This window comes from Lutra lutra, chromosome 13 (assembly GCF_902655055.1).
Source record: "Lutra lutra chromosome 13, mLutLut1.2, whole genome shotgun sequence".
Taxonomy (NCBI): Eukaryota; Metazoa; Chordata; class Mammalia; order Carnivora; family Mustelidae; genus Lutra; species Lutra lutra.
In genome coordinates, this window is record NC_062290.1 from 8,126,901 (window position 1) to 8,144,347 (window position 17,447).

General features: G+C 47.1%; 1 protein-coding gene across 3 annotated transcripts in view; it reads right to left on the reverse strand.

The window, feature by feature from the left end:
- Positions 1-479: 479 nt before the first annotated feature.
- The window catches only part of VLDLR (very low density lipoprotein receptor), a 34,616-nt gene continuing 17,648 nt past the window's right edge, over positions 480-17,447 (reverse strand). The window contains exons 4-19 of one of the 3 annotated variants that reach the window (XM_047699151.1): positions 17,148-17,270; positions 15,059-15,430; positions 14,837-14,959; positions 14,623-14,745; positions 14,048-14,167; positions 13,808-13,933; positions 12,613-12,784; positions 11,940-12,158; positions 10,985-11,103; positions 10,209-10,348; positions 9,757-9,898; positions 8,793-8,939; positions 7,838-7,921; positions 7,389-7,469; positions 6,380-6,549; positions 480-5,493 (exon numbers count right to left, since the gene is read on the reverse strand). In XM_047699151.1, the coding sequence (XP_047555107.1) occupies positions 5,458-5,493; positions 6,380-6,549; positions 7,389-7,469; positions 7,838-7,921; positions 8,793-8,939; positions 9,757-9,898; positions 10,209-10,348; positions 10,985-11,103; positions 11,940-12,158; positions 12,613-12,784; positions 13,808-13,933; positions 14,048-14,167; positions 14,623-14,745; positions 14,837-14,959; positions 15,059-15,430; positions 17,148-17,270 (2,297 nt within the window). In that variant the 3' untranslated portion in view covers positions 480-5,457. The remainder of the gene's footprint in view (positions 5,494-6,379; positions 6,550-7,388; positions 7,470-7,837; positions 7,922-8,792; positions 8,940-9,756; positions 9,899-10,208; positions 10,349-10,984; positions 11,104-11,939; positions 12,159-12,612; positions 12,785-13,807; positions 13,934-14,047; positions 14,168-14,622; positions 14,746-14,836; positions 14,960-15,058; positions 15,431-17,147; positions 17,271-17,447) is intronic. The other 2 variants (XM_047699149.1, XM_047699150.1) reach the window with 2 other exon arrangements.

The window sequence follows — 17,447 nt, forward strand, 5'->3', positions numbered from 1 at the left end:
AATCTCCTACATGAATTTCAACACAAAGCCCTTAAGAACTGATGAGGGGAAAAAGTATCAAAATGATGTTACTGGCTTGTCAAGGCCTGTCTTGTCCTGCCTTTGGAGCTTCCTCCCTTTGGCCAGGAAGCATGTTTAGACTCTGTCACCCACAGGGAGCAGGGAGGAGGCTCTGGCCTCACATTGCCTGATAATAGTAGCTTCGATTTTCCTTCCCTCCATGGGAGGAGTGGAAAGGAAGAGCATGGGAGGGTGATGTTTTGGCTACCTCTAGCGAGACACTAACTGTACTTCTAAGTATGGCAGAAAAGGGACATCTCCTATCCTTTCATCTTGACGAGTCCAGATCTTGGTGACCTGAGCTGTTTTCTAGAAAGGGGTGACTGAGCTGTCTTCAGTGATCCAATTGCAAAGAGGAAAAAAGATTTGAGGAAGAGCTTTTTGAAAAGTTGTGTAGAAAAAGGAAAGGCTTATGGCAGTCATCTCAAAAATAAACTTTTATTTAAGTTACATGTACAGTTCATTAATGAAAGAAAAACGCTTATCTACAGGTCAGCAGGACTAGACACATTCCAACGTATGTTTCTAGAATTCTGAAGATCCTGAGCACGGTAATGTGGTTGTATGCTCTGGGCTCCTGAGGCATTACATGCTCTAAAGTCACATTTTGGTATCGAGTGACATTTTAAAAGGGGCCAGATAGTTTTTCAAAGCCAGTCATTTTGCGCGAAGAATTCTTCCCCCACCCCGCACGTGTGTATAAGTTGAGAGATAAGCAGGTCTCAGGGGTCGATTCCAGAATAGCTAAGATCTGTCACTTGTCCCAAGTCACAGTTCTCCCCGTCGTCTTGGGCACATCTTTCCTTACGAGAGCTTTACGATGGAGGACTTACAGTTTGTTTCCCCAGTGTCTTTATATATGGGAGGGATGTTGCATGTCCATAAACTCCATCAGGGGGTCTTCTTCTTTTACTTTGCAATCCAGTAGTCTACTTCTACTTCACAAGGAGAACAATTCTGGAACTTCTGGCATCTCGAGGCATGGGCACAGAACCAACAACGTTCTTCTGCGCCGACCTGATGTGGTGCTGGTGTTAGTCTTTCAGTGAGCCGCCATATTGGATGCCAGCCATTGAGGGCATCTGAGACACAGGGAGACTGCTGAAGGATGCTTCTGTCAGCAGTAAAGGGGACTCTGCAAACATGTAGTGTGATGTCCAGCTTAACCTTTACACAGCTCTGCCTCCTTTTCTGAGCGGTAACGGCAGTGAGAACGTAGGGTTTGGAATCCCCATGCCATCTGTGGTCTCATTTTTCACATCTATAAAATGAAGACACTTACCTATTTGAGTTGTTGTAAAGATTAAATAAAATAGCACACTATTAAACTAGTAAGAAATTAAGGGAGATTCGAGGTGCTTTAGCTGCTGTCCAAATACTGTGTAGGCCACCAAGTATTTGTTTCCATGTTCCAGACAGTAAAGTCAAAGGTTGGGACAGAAACACACTGGCTACATGTCTAGGGTTTAAATCATGTAACCCTTGAACTTTTTTTTTTTAACCATATAAAGGTGATGTCACTACCTGAATGTCACACTTAGATCCTATCAGACAGGTGTAGCGGAAAACCCTTGGGCCAAGGTCTAATGCATGCTACGCTCAATAATGAGTCAGGTTACTGTAACTCTCATTGGTAAAGTCACATGCCAGTTTCTAGGTCATGCCACAACGAATACAGAGAGAGGCATTGGCTGGAGAGTGATCTCCAGCAGTTAACACTTGCTTTGGACCCACTAGATGCCAGACACCATGCTGAGCACTTGTCTGCATTCTCCTTAACCCTCGCTGTGGCACGGCAACACAGTCCCCATCAGGTCCATTTACTGAGGGGATCAGGAGCTTGCCCAAGCTACCACATCAAGCCTGACACCAGAGTCCATGCTTGGGAACTTCCTTGCTGATAATCTCACTTGCCCCATAAGCACAATGAAAAAGAAAACTATCGACAGGCCCAGGGTCCCCTGAAGATCCTGTACCCCACCTTCAGCCTGTTTGATGCTGGCTTCTACAACCCTGGTGGAAGGTTTACAGAGAGACTGTCAGTCAATAGTCTACTACATCCTTGTTTCCTGAATGAACCAGGCTTGGAAATGCTCAACGGATTCGGGAGAGACAATAGAGAGTTGAGACACTTCTGTAATCTGTTCCTTAATAACGTAACTGTGGACCCCCACTGATAACTCTCATTCAGCTTTTGATCTACGAAAGCAGACAAGGGGGGTGTATGCACAAAAACGTCCCCTATATTTGGAAACAAGGTATATTTGAAGACTTTTCTACTTCCGTGTATTCTTAAGCCTCCACAGTTTAGGTCCATGGTGAACATAGAATTCCAAATTTTTCCCTAAGAGTCAAGCTGGATCCTTGATGATGAAACTGAGGAGCTCAAATTGAGTGATCAAGACTAGCAGGTTGTCTTCTAATTTTTTGGACCTAAGTTATCAGAGCAAAAGTGCATATGCCTCTTGTGAGTTTCCCTGCCACTGAAATCAAGGATTCCAGCTTCTGTTTGGGGTCTTCACTAGGTAAGAATTCTAGGAAATTCCTCGAGTCATGCTCCATGACACAGAATGCTCCCCCCAAATCTTTTGCTTTGGGGGTGAGAATAGTTAAAAGGTATACTTCAGTTCTCCCATTTCTCAGTATTAGAGTTTGTTCTTGAATTGTCCTATAGTTTTGCTATTCAAAGCCTGTCTTGTCATTTTTTTCTTTTTTTTTTTGAGAAGGGCTATCTGACTTCCAAAGATACAAGGAACATAAGTAAGTGCCAAAGCTGAAGTCTGTCTCTTTCTTTTTCGCCTTGTGTTCATCAAGACTAGAACACCATAGGCTTGAGGATGATGCCATAGGTCTAATTTAACTGTAAGAATGTCTTCAGGGAGCTGGGATTCTTTTTTTGCCAAATAGATAGCTTGTACATGTCACTTAAGAGTTTGGACTCAGGGACTCGGCCGGATTTCTTTACCAGGTGTCACAACTTTGTTTACTCATCTTTTATCAAACTTTGTAGCAATTCCTAAAGTCCATGGAGGACCCACATTCAGTGACTTTGTATAACACATTTAACTCCAAACACCCTCTCTTAGTGTTAGATAAGCTTCCTATTCTACCTCTTAACCAATTCTCATCTTCTCTAGTAAACTATACAGATACAGCAAATTTACACCTGTATGTTTCATGTAGGATTCTTATTGTTATTATTTGGATACTGAAGCCCAAGGCTCTAGTTCGTCATGAACTATTGTACGTGCGAATTAACTAGTCGTATTACCTATTCTGATTTCAGTAGAAATATCTAGTTACTTGATTTTTTTCAACTCTTCAGGTAGAGTTTCTGTTCTTAGCTACTGGTGTAGGGCAAGGTCAAAGAAGGAAATACTTGAGACTCTTTGAAGGTTGGAGAGTGGGACCTAGAACTGGACTGGAATCTGAGAGAAGACAGTAGAGAATAATGCTTGATTTTATTCTTAAAAACTATGGCTTTGGGCCTTGACATTAATACTATACAGTCCTTGTAATGGGGGAATGCACTGCTATCTTCAAGCTTCCTAGGTGGGAATTTTGTGTTGCTCCGATTAAAAAAAGAAATAGTTGGGTTTTGTTTCAGAGCAGGGTCAAAGTACTAGTCAACCAAATGGCCTTCAGAGTTGAGATTCAATGAACACGAACCTACTTACCACAAGGGGCACTTCTGATACCCTGTGTCAGCAGGCCACAACCTGTTTAGTGTAATGACTTTTTGAAAAGGAAGCAAAAGGGGGAAAACACAGAGTCCTTCCTTGACAGCTATACGCCAGACTTGCACATGCTGCCCCCCTCCTGCGCCCCCCAAAAACCCAAACCATGCCTATTCTTTCACTTTCATAGATTTGACCGAAATCACAACAGGGTGTCTATGAAGCAATATGGCAGAAGCAGCTTCCTCTAAGATCATTGGTCTCCACCTGAACCACAAGCAAGGTGTCAACTGCCTTACTTACATTCCACGCCCAAGCAGAATAGGAGTCACCCACCCAACCCTTTAGTTACTCAGAGGATCTCTTCATCCTTTTGCTCCTGCATTGGTCAGTGAGTCCCAAGAGGAGTCACATCTATAGTAGACTCCCTCCCCTCTCCTGTTGAAATTAAAGCATCTTCCCAGGGCTCCAAATCTCATGTCGTCCCTTGTTTGCTCACATCCTGAGATTTTAGGGAAAGGCAGTAATGGCCAATCTGATGGAAAACTTATTTAAAGTCCTGTGCTCCTATTTCTTCTGCCCAAATTTCTTATCTGTTCTTCATATTAAGGGTTTCAGACATTGTCCACAGAAGGATTGTATGCCAGCCAGACTGAAAAATGGGAAGCTACTACAGATTTTCCATGAAATTTCCATTTCTATGAAATTCCCACTGTCCTGGAGCTACATATAATGACAGAACATGGAAAACAGAGACTTAGGAATGAAGAAGCAGAATTGCTAGAAATCTTAACATAGGTTTCTAGGTCAGGAAACAAATGAGTCAGAAAAGGAACTTGCCTCTAAATTCCTCCTAGAGGAATTCTAGGTACAGGCTAAGCTAGCTTCTTTAACCAAAAATAAATATTTCAGGAGCAAATATTAAATGGTACTTTGTTCTTTTAGTACTTGGTTCTAAGAGAAACTAGCCAATATATAGGCCCAGTTATGCAACATCAAGGTCTGTACTCATATACTCGATTTGTATTATCTAGCTCATATACTTAGAATGCTTGCTACTACTCAGGCCATCGACAGAAATTTTTCCTGGAGGAATAGGCAGAAACCATGGTTAAGCTGCTTGGTTTAATTGTTTTAGCACTTGAAAAAGAAATGTACAGTAGTTTGAACACTCAGTCTTTACTAACCTCCACGGAGGTCAAAGATTTCATTCATACGTACAAAATTAGTTTACAAATTTTTTGGCAATTTCATCTTAGTAACCCGTTTTATCCTATTGCCATTGTCCCAACCATTGAAAAAGTTTACAATAATTTACATAGAAATATTTTCAAAGTGCTTAAGAATAGTGATTGTTCTCTGGGATATTTACAGATGGCCTATACAATGTCTGTACAGATGGTGTACACTTATAGCACAAGGGTCATTGCTGGACTATGGCTTTCTAGGGAAAGTGCATATTTGGCCAGATGTGGCAATACTGTCTAGAAACTCAAGGTTAGATACTTGGTAACCATATCCAAAGCTGAAATAGAATGTGGACAGGAATATTTACAAAAGTAATATAAAAATGGTCAAGTATACAAGCTTGATCCACTTAAAGACATCTTGATGTTCTTCCAGAATGGAGGAAGAAAGACTTCAGGTGCTGGCTCAGTTACCATTTCGAAGTGGAGGGTTATTGGTTTTAGACCTCAGAGGTCAAGACTCGTCTCTGAAGTCAAGCTAGGTCATCGTCTGTGCTTACAACTGATATCTGCGGAAGAGAAAAAGTACAGGATGAGCTTGGTGACCGTTCATTGGTAATGGTAACTCCAGTCTCCCAAATGGACCTTGCTTTTGAGTTGGTCAACCAAAGACCAAAGGGACATGGAAGGGAAGTCCGATCTAAAGCAGTACTGAGTTGTGTCACTGAGGCATTTTCACTTGAATTCAATGGTATATACTTGGGGGAGAGAGAAAATCGTGGAGCTGATGCTGCCATTCCACTGAATGATCTTAAATCCTGGAGAACGATGGGGAAAAGACACGTGCGGGCCATGAATGGACCGCTGTTCTTTGTTTCACCAGACAGCTTGAGAGGGAGCACTGAGCACTTGTTTTTTTCAGACTGTTCCCTAAGTGAAGGCCCAATACTCCAGTCGGGTTTCAACTGAAGAACAAGGGACTAACTCTCCTGCTGAAAGGAAGTGAGCTACAGTAGGCCGGATAGGCCACTTTCAAGCATTTGGTAATGATGGTTAACGGAATCTTGCTCAATACACTGACTTTAAGCCAACTCCCCTGTATAGGAGGATATGCAAACTTTTAAGTGTCCAGGAGATAGCTGACTTGACAGTCCAAGTAGGAGCCACTTGGTTCATCCTATTATTCACACAGAGTTTCTATAACCAAAAATATCTCCAACAGTATAGTGAAGACCTTAGGTTGACTTACTTGTCATTCTGGGACAGATGCTTATCTACGGACTGACATGCATCCCAACAGGCTAGACTTCTAATCTCCAGGGGTAGTAGATTTATTTGGTGGCTCTGTGATCCTAATGCTCTTCTAGCCCAAGAAGCCATAGCTTGAATTAGCAGTCTCCTTTCCAGAAAGTCCTACTGCAAGCCAGAGTGTATCAAGACCCGAAGCTGACTTACTGCTGGGTACGTGTGTCCAACAGAAGCACTGTGTCTCCCAATGTCTATTGACAGGTCCTCTTCAGTAGTCTTCAAGTACACAGGATTGTCAAAGTTCATGCTTTTCATGTTCTTGTGCTGCCAGTTTCGCCACATCAAGTAGCCACCTACTGCCGCCATTGCCAAGAGCACTGAGGAAAAGTGAGAAGGTGACTAAGCAGGGTCTAGTCTCAAAACATACAAAATGAGGTCATGGTCAGGAATCCATGAGACTTGACATCAATAAATATTTCACGTTGTAGGAAGCCAGCATAACTAGGTGTTAAACTATAAATGGGCCAGAAGCTTAAAACAAGTTCGGACCTGTGGTCAAGTATTCTTCTGTGGCCTGGTGCTAAGCTCAACAACGTCCATTTAGGCGAGTGTAGAGTCCTGGGCCCCAGTACAGGCCAACTGAATGAAAATTTCAGAAGTTTCTGGAGAGCTTTTCAAATTGCCCCCCCCCCATTGTATTAGTAAAGCTTGGACTCCAATCTTCCAGGACAAAGTGGCCATTATAGCACAGGGCCTTAGAATTCCCATGCCCAGTCACTGCTCTAGAGGTTCTTTTTCCTGAGTTTGAGGACTCTTTCCTATTTTTAATTTACCCTCTGCAAGTCCTATAACTCCTCAAGAAAGCATTGAAGCATTTGCGTGTCTCCTCTGTATGAAGCATTCTACACCTTTCTAAGGGGAAGAAAACAGTGCTCTTTACCTAAAAGAATGTACTGAGTCAGACTAATGGCCCTGATCTAGAGTGTAGTCGGCACCTTTTATGTAATATGTGAGCATTTATCACTGCCCCTCACAGTGCCAAGGATGCCACCAAAGAGCAAGGTTTGGACTCAACTCTGTGCCAGGCTGGGGAAGGAGCAAACGTAATCAGGGTCACGGACCCTGTGACCGTGGGAGCGGTGTCTCTAGATGGATTCGAAATGCCCATCTGCTGGGCATCTAACAAGTCTATCCAGATATGTGGGGAGGTACTTACAGAGAGGAAGGATGGCCCAGGCAGCAGACGTGCCTCTCGGGGGGACAGTGGCTTCAGATACGGCTGTGGTCACATTGATCCCTATAGGAGAATGAAAGAAATCCATGTAGACGGATACGAATTCAGACTTAGAAACGGCCCCATCCGGACAAGCACCTCTTGCCCCTGGCACCCATGATTGCGGGTCAGTGCCTACTGCTTTGCCCACCAGGCACAACCAGTCTGGAAGGATTGGAGAGTCACATGCTCAAACAGCTGTTTCTAGGAGAAACCTTCGTTAAGTCGGGTCAGATGAAGAATGTCAGACTTTTGGGCTTTGGAGCTGAGGTGTAGGTTACCAGCTAGGGGCAGAGCTAGTGGTTACAGGGCTGCATGAATTACTGAAGCAATAAATACAAAAAGTGTGGCTGTTAGTTGAGATTCACAGTGTGCAGTACTGGGCCTAGTACCTCCAGGAACTAGTCCAGTAGTTGGTGAAATTTCTGTTGTGTGGATACCTTTTGTCTCACTGTAAGTCACAGGAGTTGCAGAACCTGAATTATAGAGACTGAGAACCTGGTTAAGGCCAAGGTTCCAGGGCGGCTAGCTGTTTCATCCAGAGAAACCACTCGACAGGTTATGTCAACCCCACGGGGAACAGAGATCACTGCTGAGCTCAGTTGCGTGGTCAGAGCCAAAAGGAAGTCTTCGTGCAAAACCAGACACACGAGATGTGGGACCAAACAGTGAGCATGTGGAATCTGACAACTCAAGCAGGTGCACGGCCACACCTACCCCTCCCGGCACCGTCCTGGAAGTTACCAGAAATGCTCTCGACAACAGAGTATCAGACACACTCGTCTTACTGTCAGATGGTCTTAGCAATTACTTTCTCAGTAAGCCGAGCTCATCCCTGCAGGGATGCTGCATTAAGCTAATAAAAACCTCACAGAGGAGCTCCTTGCTCCCAACAGGGGTGTTTAATTGGCCACTCAATCAAAAGCTAAGAACGGAAGATGAAAATCAAGGTGGGTTTAAGTGTGAGTTTAGGACGGTGTCGCCCACAGAGGCCATAAGGTTTCCTGTACCCGTGGCCTCTCTCGCTCTGGAGGAGAAACACTAAGACTTCAATGATCTGCAAGTCGGCCAGCTCAGTGCTGTTGCGGGACTAACCGGGACACGTCAGGCCGGTCCCGTTCACACCGTGGTCACCTACCGACTCCCCAGTGCTGCAGTGAGTGAGAAGCAGTTGGGAGGGAATGACGCCAACAGCCTGGCCGGCAGTGGCAGCAGGTAGGCTCTCAAGTCTACTCCAAGCATCGGTGAAAGCAGAATTCTTAACATCTGGGCTAGTTTTTTCATTAGTGCCTTACTCTTCTGCCCGTCGTTAGGCCCTGCTTGTGGCTGAAAAGTAAAAAGCCTTACTGTGGCACTCCCGGCCGTTCTCCTCCAGCCTGTACCCATTGGGACAGGAACAGGTGTACTTCGGAGAGTGATCGTTAATCTGTGGGGCCGGCAGGCACAGGTATTCACAGCCTCCATTGGGCATGTCTTCTTCACACCAGTTTTTACCTGTTTGGAGATAAAAATCCTTTAAAAGAGGAATTCTGGTGCCTACTGTACATAAAGCCTTCTTCTAGAGGCTGGAGACATGAGTCCTTGTCCCCAGGGAGATGACACTTGTCTCCTCTGTCCAACCTTCAGGTTCAATACAATGAAGAAATACAGGGACAGGCAACATGCCCTCAGGATACCACAGATCCAAAGAAATTTCTGGAAAGCGGTATCGGGATTATGCCTGGAACAGGGGTGTGGTGAGGAGGCAGGAGGCACCCATTAAGGACCCAAAGCTTAGAGTGAAGACTCAGGGGAAGGAGAAAAGCATGTCCTCCTTGGTCTTCGCTTGGCCTTGCAGAACCCAGCCAAAGGGAGGCTGACGGGTTTCCTTTAGAAAGAACCAGGCAAGTAGTTCGAGCAGGAGCTGGTGTGACCAGATAGATGGTTTGGGTATCTACACAGAAGATGTGTCATCAGTGGGAGGTAGGGAAAGCTTGTGGCATAAAAGCTCCTTGGGAGGATAGTGCAAGAGTCTGCATACAAGGGAATGAAGTCCAGGAGGTATGGAAAAGCCTGGAATAAAAGACTGCGTGCCGGGGCTAGGAAGGGAGAGCTGAAGTTCTGAAAGCTCTTTCACTAGGAAGTCAGAAATGCCAACAAAACAAAACGAAACACCACATTTGATGTGTTTGAGGTAGGGGACTGGACGGGAGAGTCCCGTTGTAGAGCAGGATGACATATTAAAGAGCTCCTGGTAGCCCGACAAGTACTAGGCCACGCTGCTGTCCCTACAGTGGCCTTGTGGATGGAGGGCTGTGCTTGTCCCCGTTACCTGATGGCTGCACGAGTTCGTGATACACAATGATGTCTTGGGCATCATTAAGGTTGTTGACCAGAGTGGCCAGCTCTGACCCAGTGAATTTATTGGCACCGTAGACGGCTTCATTTTCTCCATCTATCCAGTAGACACGATCCTAAAACAGAACCCCCAGATTAGCGGGATTAACACAAGTCTGTATCTAAGGTCATCCCTACTGTCTGGCAATGTAATGGCGCAAACTTATTGCACATCAGTCTGGGAAGTTGGATGTCACACCATTGGAGATGCAAGTTCAGGCTTCTTTAAGTAAGCATCAACTTTACCCCATGTCTGAAGTGGAAGTAGTTTCTCAGGTCATGCTCCTCTGCCCATCCCTCCTTGTCCCACACCTGTCCTGTCCTTTCTCCCCTGAGGCACTCTAGTAACCCAGAGGTAGATGCTTGGAGCTGACGCACACATCTCACCTCAAATATTGTCAGCGCAAGAGGGTGAGCTAGGAACTCCAGAGACTTGAGGACAATCCTGCGATCTTGGCCATTCAAGTCCACACTGGACAACATGTGCAACTTGGAGTCAAGCCAGTAGAGACGACTCTTTATAAGGTCTGGGGAGGAAAAGAATGGTCAGCGCATGGGACACCATCACCACCCTGGCTTCCACTGAACATATCCAGGGAATCCAATATTCTATTCTCATGGTTCCTTCTCCAGCATGGGCTCCTAAAGTGGTGGTGGGGGGGTCCCACAAACCTTGTGAGGCAGCATGCGGGGTCTAGACCCACACTTCTCCTAGGGGATTAAAGGAGCACCTGAGATTCTCCAAGGAGCTGACTTAAGAAATGGTGCTCACGTTAGAGAAGTGTTAAGAGAGGTGAGTGTGCTGTTCTTCCCGATGGATGAGAGTTCTTAAGGCCCAAGACGCATTGAATTTTTTTTAATTTAATTTAATTTAATTTATTTATTTTTAATTTGACAGACTAGACGCATTGAATTTATGTCCCGTATTGGGCCCAAGTGGACAGAAAAGCTAGTAATGATAGAGCGTCTAATTTGTGAAAGCCCCAGCATTCGATTTGCACTGCTCAGTTCCTCTCATCCCAAATTCTTGCTATCGAGGAACCATGAGAGCTGTCATCTGCTGTAGTCCAGAGTAAACTATGGAGGGAAGCAAAAGCTGTGGAGACCGTTGGCCAAGGTGGTGGCCACCTTGGTGGTGGCCAAGGAAGGAAGGACAGACTTACCGAGTGTAATTCCATTAGGCCACTGGATGTCCACTGTCACCAGGGGCCGCCTATCAAATCCATTCATTCCTGCTTTTTCTATTTTAGCTGGTTCTCCCCAGTCTGACCAGTACACAAAGCTAGGAAGAATTAAATGAGAAAGAAGCCTCAGTGGTTTAGAAGGAATAAATTTGTAGTTTGAGATACACATTTAAACGACGACGGGAAAGCTCTGGAGACTGACAGTAACAGGTAACGGTCTAAATTATATTCCAGATAAACAAAAGGTAACACTAAGAATCTACAAACTCATTATGAACACTATTAATCTATGTAAGTGTGAGAATTATATTTCAACCCCAAGTCACGGGTTATATATTTCCTTTATAAAAGGCCAATTCTTTCAGAGGACTGAAAGTTGACTATATGTTAAGCCTTATCGAGGGGCTTGGCTGACTGTTCTCACGAGGATTCTGGGGGTCAGGTGTCATTGCTAGAGCCTCCATCAACTTCCTAAGCTGCTTTTCTATAGCCTTTAGCACCCACATAGGGGAGCCTCTTGGTGAAATGTTGCTAGAGAGATCCATTTACTTCAACTGGACTTTCAGACGACTTGGACATTTAGATGAAAGCCTTGAGGTAACAGAGCTACCAAAATCCTCACAACGCGTGCTAGTCCTTAGGTTTGGCAAAGCATTTGGACAAACATTAAAAATCACTTGCAGAGAAGCTGGTGGCCATAAGGGTTCAGACACTACTTCTGTGTGTATGTCAAATCAGACATGTTTCCTTACTGTCAGTCAGTGCTCATCCTGCCGGGGGGGCCTGGAAGAGAGCAGACTTACTCGACCATGACAGCACTGACCTCTCGAACTGGATAATTCTTTGTTGTAGGGAGCTGTAAGTCTTGGGGTTTCAGTACTATTTCAGCCAGGAGGAACAGCAACCGAAAGGCTAGAAAAAACAGACTACACACCCAGACAGTGGGTCCAGAGCGAGGGAGGCGGGCTCCCGCAAGTCCGAGTTAAACAGGAACTTCCTCTTGGTTCCATCCAGGGTAGCTACTGAAATAGTCTTAGAAGCCACATCAGTCCAGTAGATGGTTTTGTACACCCAATCAACAGCGATGGCTGCAGGATTATAGACATTGTCGATCATTTTAACATGTCTACCAACCTTGTCATCAATTGAGGCACTGAAACAGAATAGGTCACAAGACATTTAAGAGTTTGACACCATCAGAGCCTGGAGAATGGACTTGCTGTTTACAAAATGGTCAACAACTTTGTGCAGAAGAAACTCGAGTCCCACCATAGCTCACCCCTCACATCATTTAATGATGCTTCTTACTGATACTAAATAACAGTGTCCATTATTGAGTTGCTGGGAGGTACTCGATAAGCAGGACTGACACATTGCTAAGTGAGATGTCCTTTCTTATACTCCTATAGCTACGGACACCTTGTACTCCATACACCATTGTTAGTCTCTAATGAGGAACTGATAGTAACTTAATAGTTGAAGAATCAATCAGTGTCCAGATTTAAGAGTCCCAGCTAATTAGATGCTAGCGTGGAGCTAGCAATTCCTCCAAGCCTTCACAAAGACCAAGGCTTAGGCTGAGACGCTAAGCAGAGAACTGAAGTTACCTGAAGATGGCCTTCTGACTTAGATCAGCCCAGAACAGTTTCTGAGCAGCAATGTCTGCATCAAGGGCTACAGTGTTTCTTAGCTGTTCCACTAGTTGGATATATTCCTTCCTCTCCAAGCCAATCTTCCGGATGTCTCTTCGATTCGTGAAGATCAGACTTGGCTCTTTGCCTGCAAGACAGGAGTCAGGTTCGTTTAGTGTCGCTGTAAGAAGACAAGGTCCTTCTAAGTCAGGAGGGAGCACTTAGAAAGGAAAGGCACGGCCCAACACCTGAGGAGTAGACTAGCCGCGGTCTGTGCCCCCGGGGCACTGTAAGCACCTCCCACTGTTCAAGAAGGCAGTCCTGGGGTCACAGCACTCAAAAGTAGGGTGGCTGATCAGCTGGGAACAGTCTCTGAGCAGCTGTTGACTAAGTTACTTTCTGGGGTTGCATTCAAGTTTTGGAAGCAGGAAGTAAGTGAACCTGGTAGGCATTCATGGTATCATACGCAAAAGAAACTGACCAAGGCAGGTGTTCTGGGGAAATGCTTTTTTTGTGATACTGTAGTGGCAGGTAAGTAGCACTGATCTCAAGAACAGACAGTTCCGGACTTGGGATGATTCGATTTAGGATTTTTCAACTTTACGATGGTACAAAAGCAGTTTGCGTTCGTAGGAAGCACACTTTGAATTCAGAGTTGGGATCTTTGCTCAGGCCAGGGATACGTGCTACCATCCTCTCTTGTGATCTTCTCTCATGATGCTGGGTGGTAGCAGCGAGCAGAAGCTCCTTGCAGCCCCCATGATCATGGAGACGTGAGTCCCGATGCGCTGACACCCATCTGTACCCGCGCAGCCGTTCCACTTCTCCCTTTCAGTATGGTACTCGGTAAGCTACATGACACATTCCATACTTCCTGGGCTTTGTGTTAGATGACATTGCCCAGCTATAAGCTGATGTAAGAGTTCTGAGTGTATTGAAGGCAGGCTTGACTACACCGTGGTATTTGGTAGGTTGGGTACAGTAAGTGCATTTTTGACTTGGGATATTTTCAACTTACAATGGGTTTATTGGGTTGTGACCCCATCCCAAGTCAGGGGGAGCTGTACTATTTTAATTCTGTAATTGAGCTGACTCTTGGGTCAGTGGCTGTATGCTTCGTAAGCGCTTACTCCTAAAGGGACCAGAGCAACACCAGTCCAAGTCCATTTACCTACTGCCTTGCACACGCCAGTGGCAAGATCCATCTGATAGCCCCGACTACATTCACACTTGTAACCGCCTTTTAAGTTGATACAAATTTGGCTGCAGATTCCCGGGTTTTGGCATTCATCAATATCTAGGAGGGAAATTAGGATTAGTCTTTCGTGCCTAGATGACCTACAGCAAGATACTGTCGTTTCCGTGCTTCTCTCCCCCGCCCCCCAGGGCTGAGGCTCCCTTCCGGACTCACCTCCGCAGATTTTCTTATCTATCAGTTCAAACCCAGCTGCGCAGTCACATTCGTAGCCTATCACGAGGTCTTTGCAGATGTGAGAACAGCCGCCATTATTAACCAAGCATTCGTTTACATCTGGAAGAAAAAGGGACCAGAGTTACCCCGTACCTTATTTCAAATCGATTTTTGCCTCTGTTAACGTTTAAACTCTGGGCTTTTTGCGATAACTTATCAAGATAGTCTGGTCAAACCCATGAATTTCCTAAGGTCTAATAATTTGCTTTTAAGATACGCATCTCGGAGTGTTTGGGGGAAGAGTAAGCCCAGTCTGCTTGGCAGGTTACCAGCTGGCTGAGTCGTAGGAGTCAAGTGTCCTACAGCCGATCAGTTATCTTTAAGGAGGTGAAGCTATGAACGAGCTTGTGACTGCTTCAACTTTGAAGGCATAAAAATGCCACTCTGAAGCCCAACCACAGAACTGGGTTCCTTAGAAGGGGTGTGACAGGCCCTGCACGAGGTCCCCACAGCATTAGCTAGGGGCGATGTGGTGAACCTTCCCCACTCTGTGCTCAGGCAAGCCCTCCACTTACGACATTCTTTCAGGGGCTCGTCACTCCAGTCCCTGCAGTCCTGCTCCTGGTTACATACTTTACCGATATCTATGCACTCCCCACTTCTGCACTTGAACTTGCCAGGGCCCAAGCACTGATTGACTACAAGGAGAAACACAAAAGCGAAGAGTCTATTGGTGGGGCTGCCCCAGCAGTCCTCTGACTCCCCCCACCCCCAGGAGGAGTCCCTCACCGTTTTTGCAGTTGACCTCGTCAGAGCCGTCCACGCAGTCCCGGATGCCGTTGCACTGCCTGCTGCCGTGGATGCAGCTCCCGTCCTCGCACTGGAACTGGTCAGGGCGGCAGGTGCGCGAAGCTGCGGTGGGGGCGGGGGAGGGAAGAGGGAGGGTCAGCCACACGGTCCAGGCGGACCCCCGCAGCGGGCACGGAGCAGACCGCTGAGAAGGCTACTTACGACAGTTGACCTCGTCACTGCCGTCTTTGCAGTCGGGGTCCCCATCGCAGCGCCACTTCTTGTGGATGCACTCGCCGGAGCCGCACTGGGTCTCGCTGGCTGGGCACTTGGCGTGCATCACGGGCTGGCGGCCGCACTGCTCCAGCGACTCGTCGGACTGGTCGGAGCAGTCGGCGTCGTCGTCGCACACCCAGCTGAGGGGGATGCAGGACGAGGTGCCGCACTGGAACTCGTGCGCGCCGCACGTGGGGGGCGCACACGCCAGCTCGTCGCTGCCGTCGCTGCAGTCGTCTTGGCCGTTGCAGACGAAATTCCTGGAGATGCAGCGGCCGCTGGAGCAGGTGAACTCGTCGGGGCTGCACGTAATATTGCCTGCAGCGGGGAGAGGGCAGACCTCGCTGAGCGTGCGGGACTGGTCCTGGCTTCCCGACTCTCACCGCACAGCGCAGTGTGCGGGGTCTCATCACGCCCCCTAGCCAGCTCTCCCAGCTTCACGGAAAAGTTAAGGTGGCATTCTGTTCACATCTGAGTTCCTGGGGTACTCGCATGCAGCCTCAGTATGGACAAGATGCAGGGGCTCTTGAGTAAGAAGGGAAAGAAAGGACCAAGAGAACTGCTGAAGGCTTAGAAGTTAATTTGAAGTGAGAACCACAACAGATTCCTAAAGGGACAGCGATGAAGAACTTAAACCTGACCGGGGCATTCCATTTGGAATGGCAAAGACCCAGCTACCTCTAAATGGACAGACAGCTCGTCGGTCCACGTTATCAGTTGAGAACACCACGTATCGGGTATGCAGGCAAGTGTGGACTCATCAGAAGCATTATGACTCGATCAACCCAAACCAGCCATTATGTTATGCTACCATACGTGGTTCCTTCTCTGTTGGTCCCTCAAACCAGGATCAGGAATAACAGATCTTAAATATTTTCAAGTGTTAGAAAGTCACTGCTTGGGCTGAAATCTATCTCAGTCCTCACTGCCCGATCCGCTAATGATGATAAACCAGGCAGACTAGCCAGTTTGTACTTGGACTCAAATTCCTGCCAAATGAATCAAGGTCACAATTTGCTGGTAATTCGGGTAGAGACCACGACTCTCTTGGGAAGCAAAGTCTAGTTTTAGGAGGGAGATACTTGGTAGCTCTGGGGCTCACCAATACATGAAGCTCAATTCTAAGACTGAACCGAAACTCATTGGACTAGGTGCAGTGGTATTGACGTCAGAAGTCGACTTCTCCACACGAGACTGGTGTTCGGAGTACAAGCATGCTCAGCTCACTAGTACTCTGCTGCAGCGGGAGGCCTGTGCTTGTCAGCCCTGGGAGCTGTCGCTCCGGGAGCCCTATAAAAGGGCTGTAGCTTGAAAGAGTGCTCACAGCAATGTTTGTTCAACCCAGATAATTCCCAGGGCCTTGCCCGGAACGCACGGCACTTTTTATTACACATTTCCCAGAAACAGAAACATGAAAGCCTATGAAACAGAGCTCGTATTTACAGGCAGGAACTATGGGAAGAGACCAGAAAGGACCGTCAGCTGGGCAGGGTTTTCTCTGGGTCTCCGCTGGCAAGATGAGAGCTAACGCTTCTGGGCCAGGTTAACCTTCGGAAAGGCTCAAAGAGAATCTAGCTCGGAGGCAAGCCCAAGTTCCTTGTAGGCTACTCAGGTCATGTATTCCAAGAAGCAGACCCACTTGAGACCTCGGCGTGAGCTTGCTGGCCCTAGTCCCCTTCCAGCTGTGCTGAGCCCACGTGAGGAAGGCCCAGGTTCCCCTGTCCTAACAGACACAGACGCCACACCGCTGTGGCTTCACTGACCTATTCTGGGTGGCAGTGCCCTGAACGACTTACCGTCTCCCGTCTATCTGCCTAGGAGGAACACCAGAGCAAGCAGTGGCCAGTCACCGGGGGACTCCTGCCAGAGTTTTAGGGCAGTAACGAAGGCCAAGCAGCTGAGCGCACAGCGAAGTCACTGAAAAGCGAGTCACCGGAACCGCATCTTCACACTCGAGGGAGCTTCTCCCCCTGCCCACCCTTCTCTTTGAGCAAAAGGGTCTCGGGGATAAGCCACTCGACACCAGTCTTCTTACCACAGTTCTCTTCATCTTCGCCACTGTCACAATCATTTTCACCATCACACCGCCAGGACACGGGGATACACTGAGTGGACCGGGCGCCACAGCTGATTTCGTTTATGCGGCATGTTCTCATATCTGTTGATGATATACAGTCTCAAAAGAGCCTCCCCCACGCCTCCGTGCCACACAGCTGGTCCCGCGCTGCCTGCCCGGGCTCACACCTGTCCCTCGGTGGCCTGGCGAAGGGGCGAGATGCGACCTACTAGTGGAAGCCACGACGCCAGCCGGTGCCGCCCAGCGGGACCCCGGAGA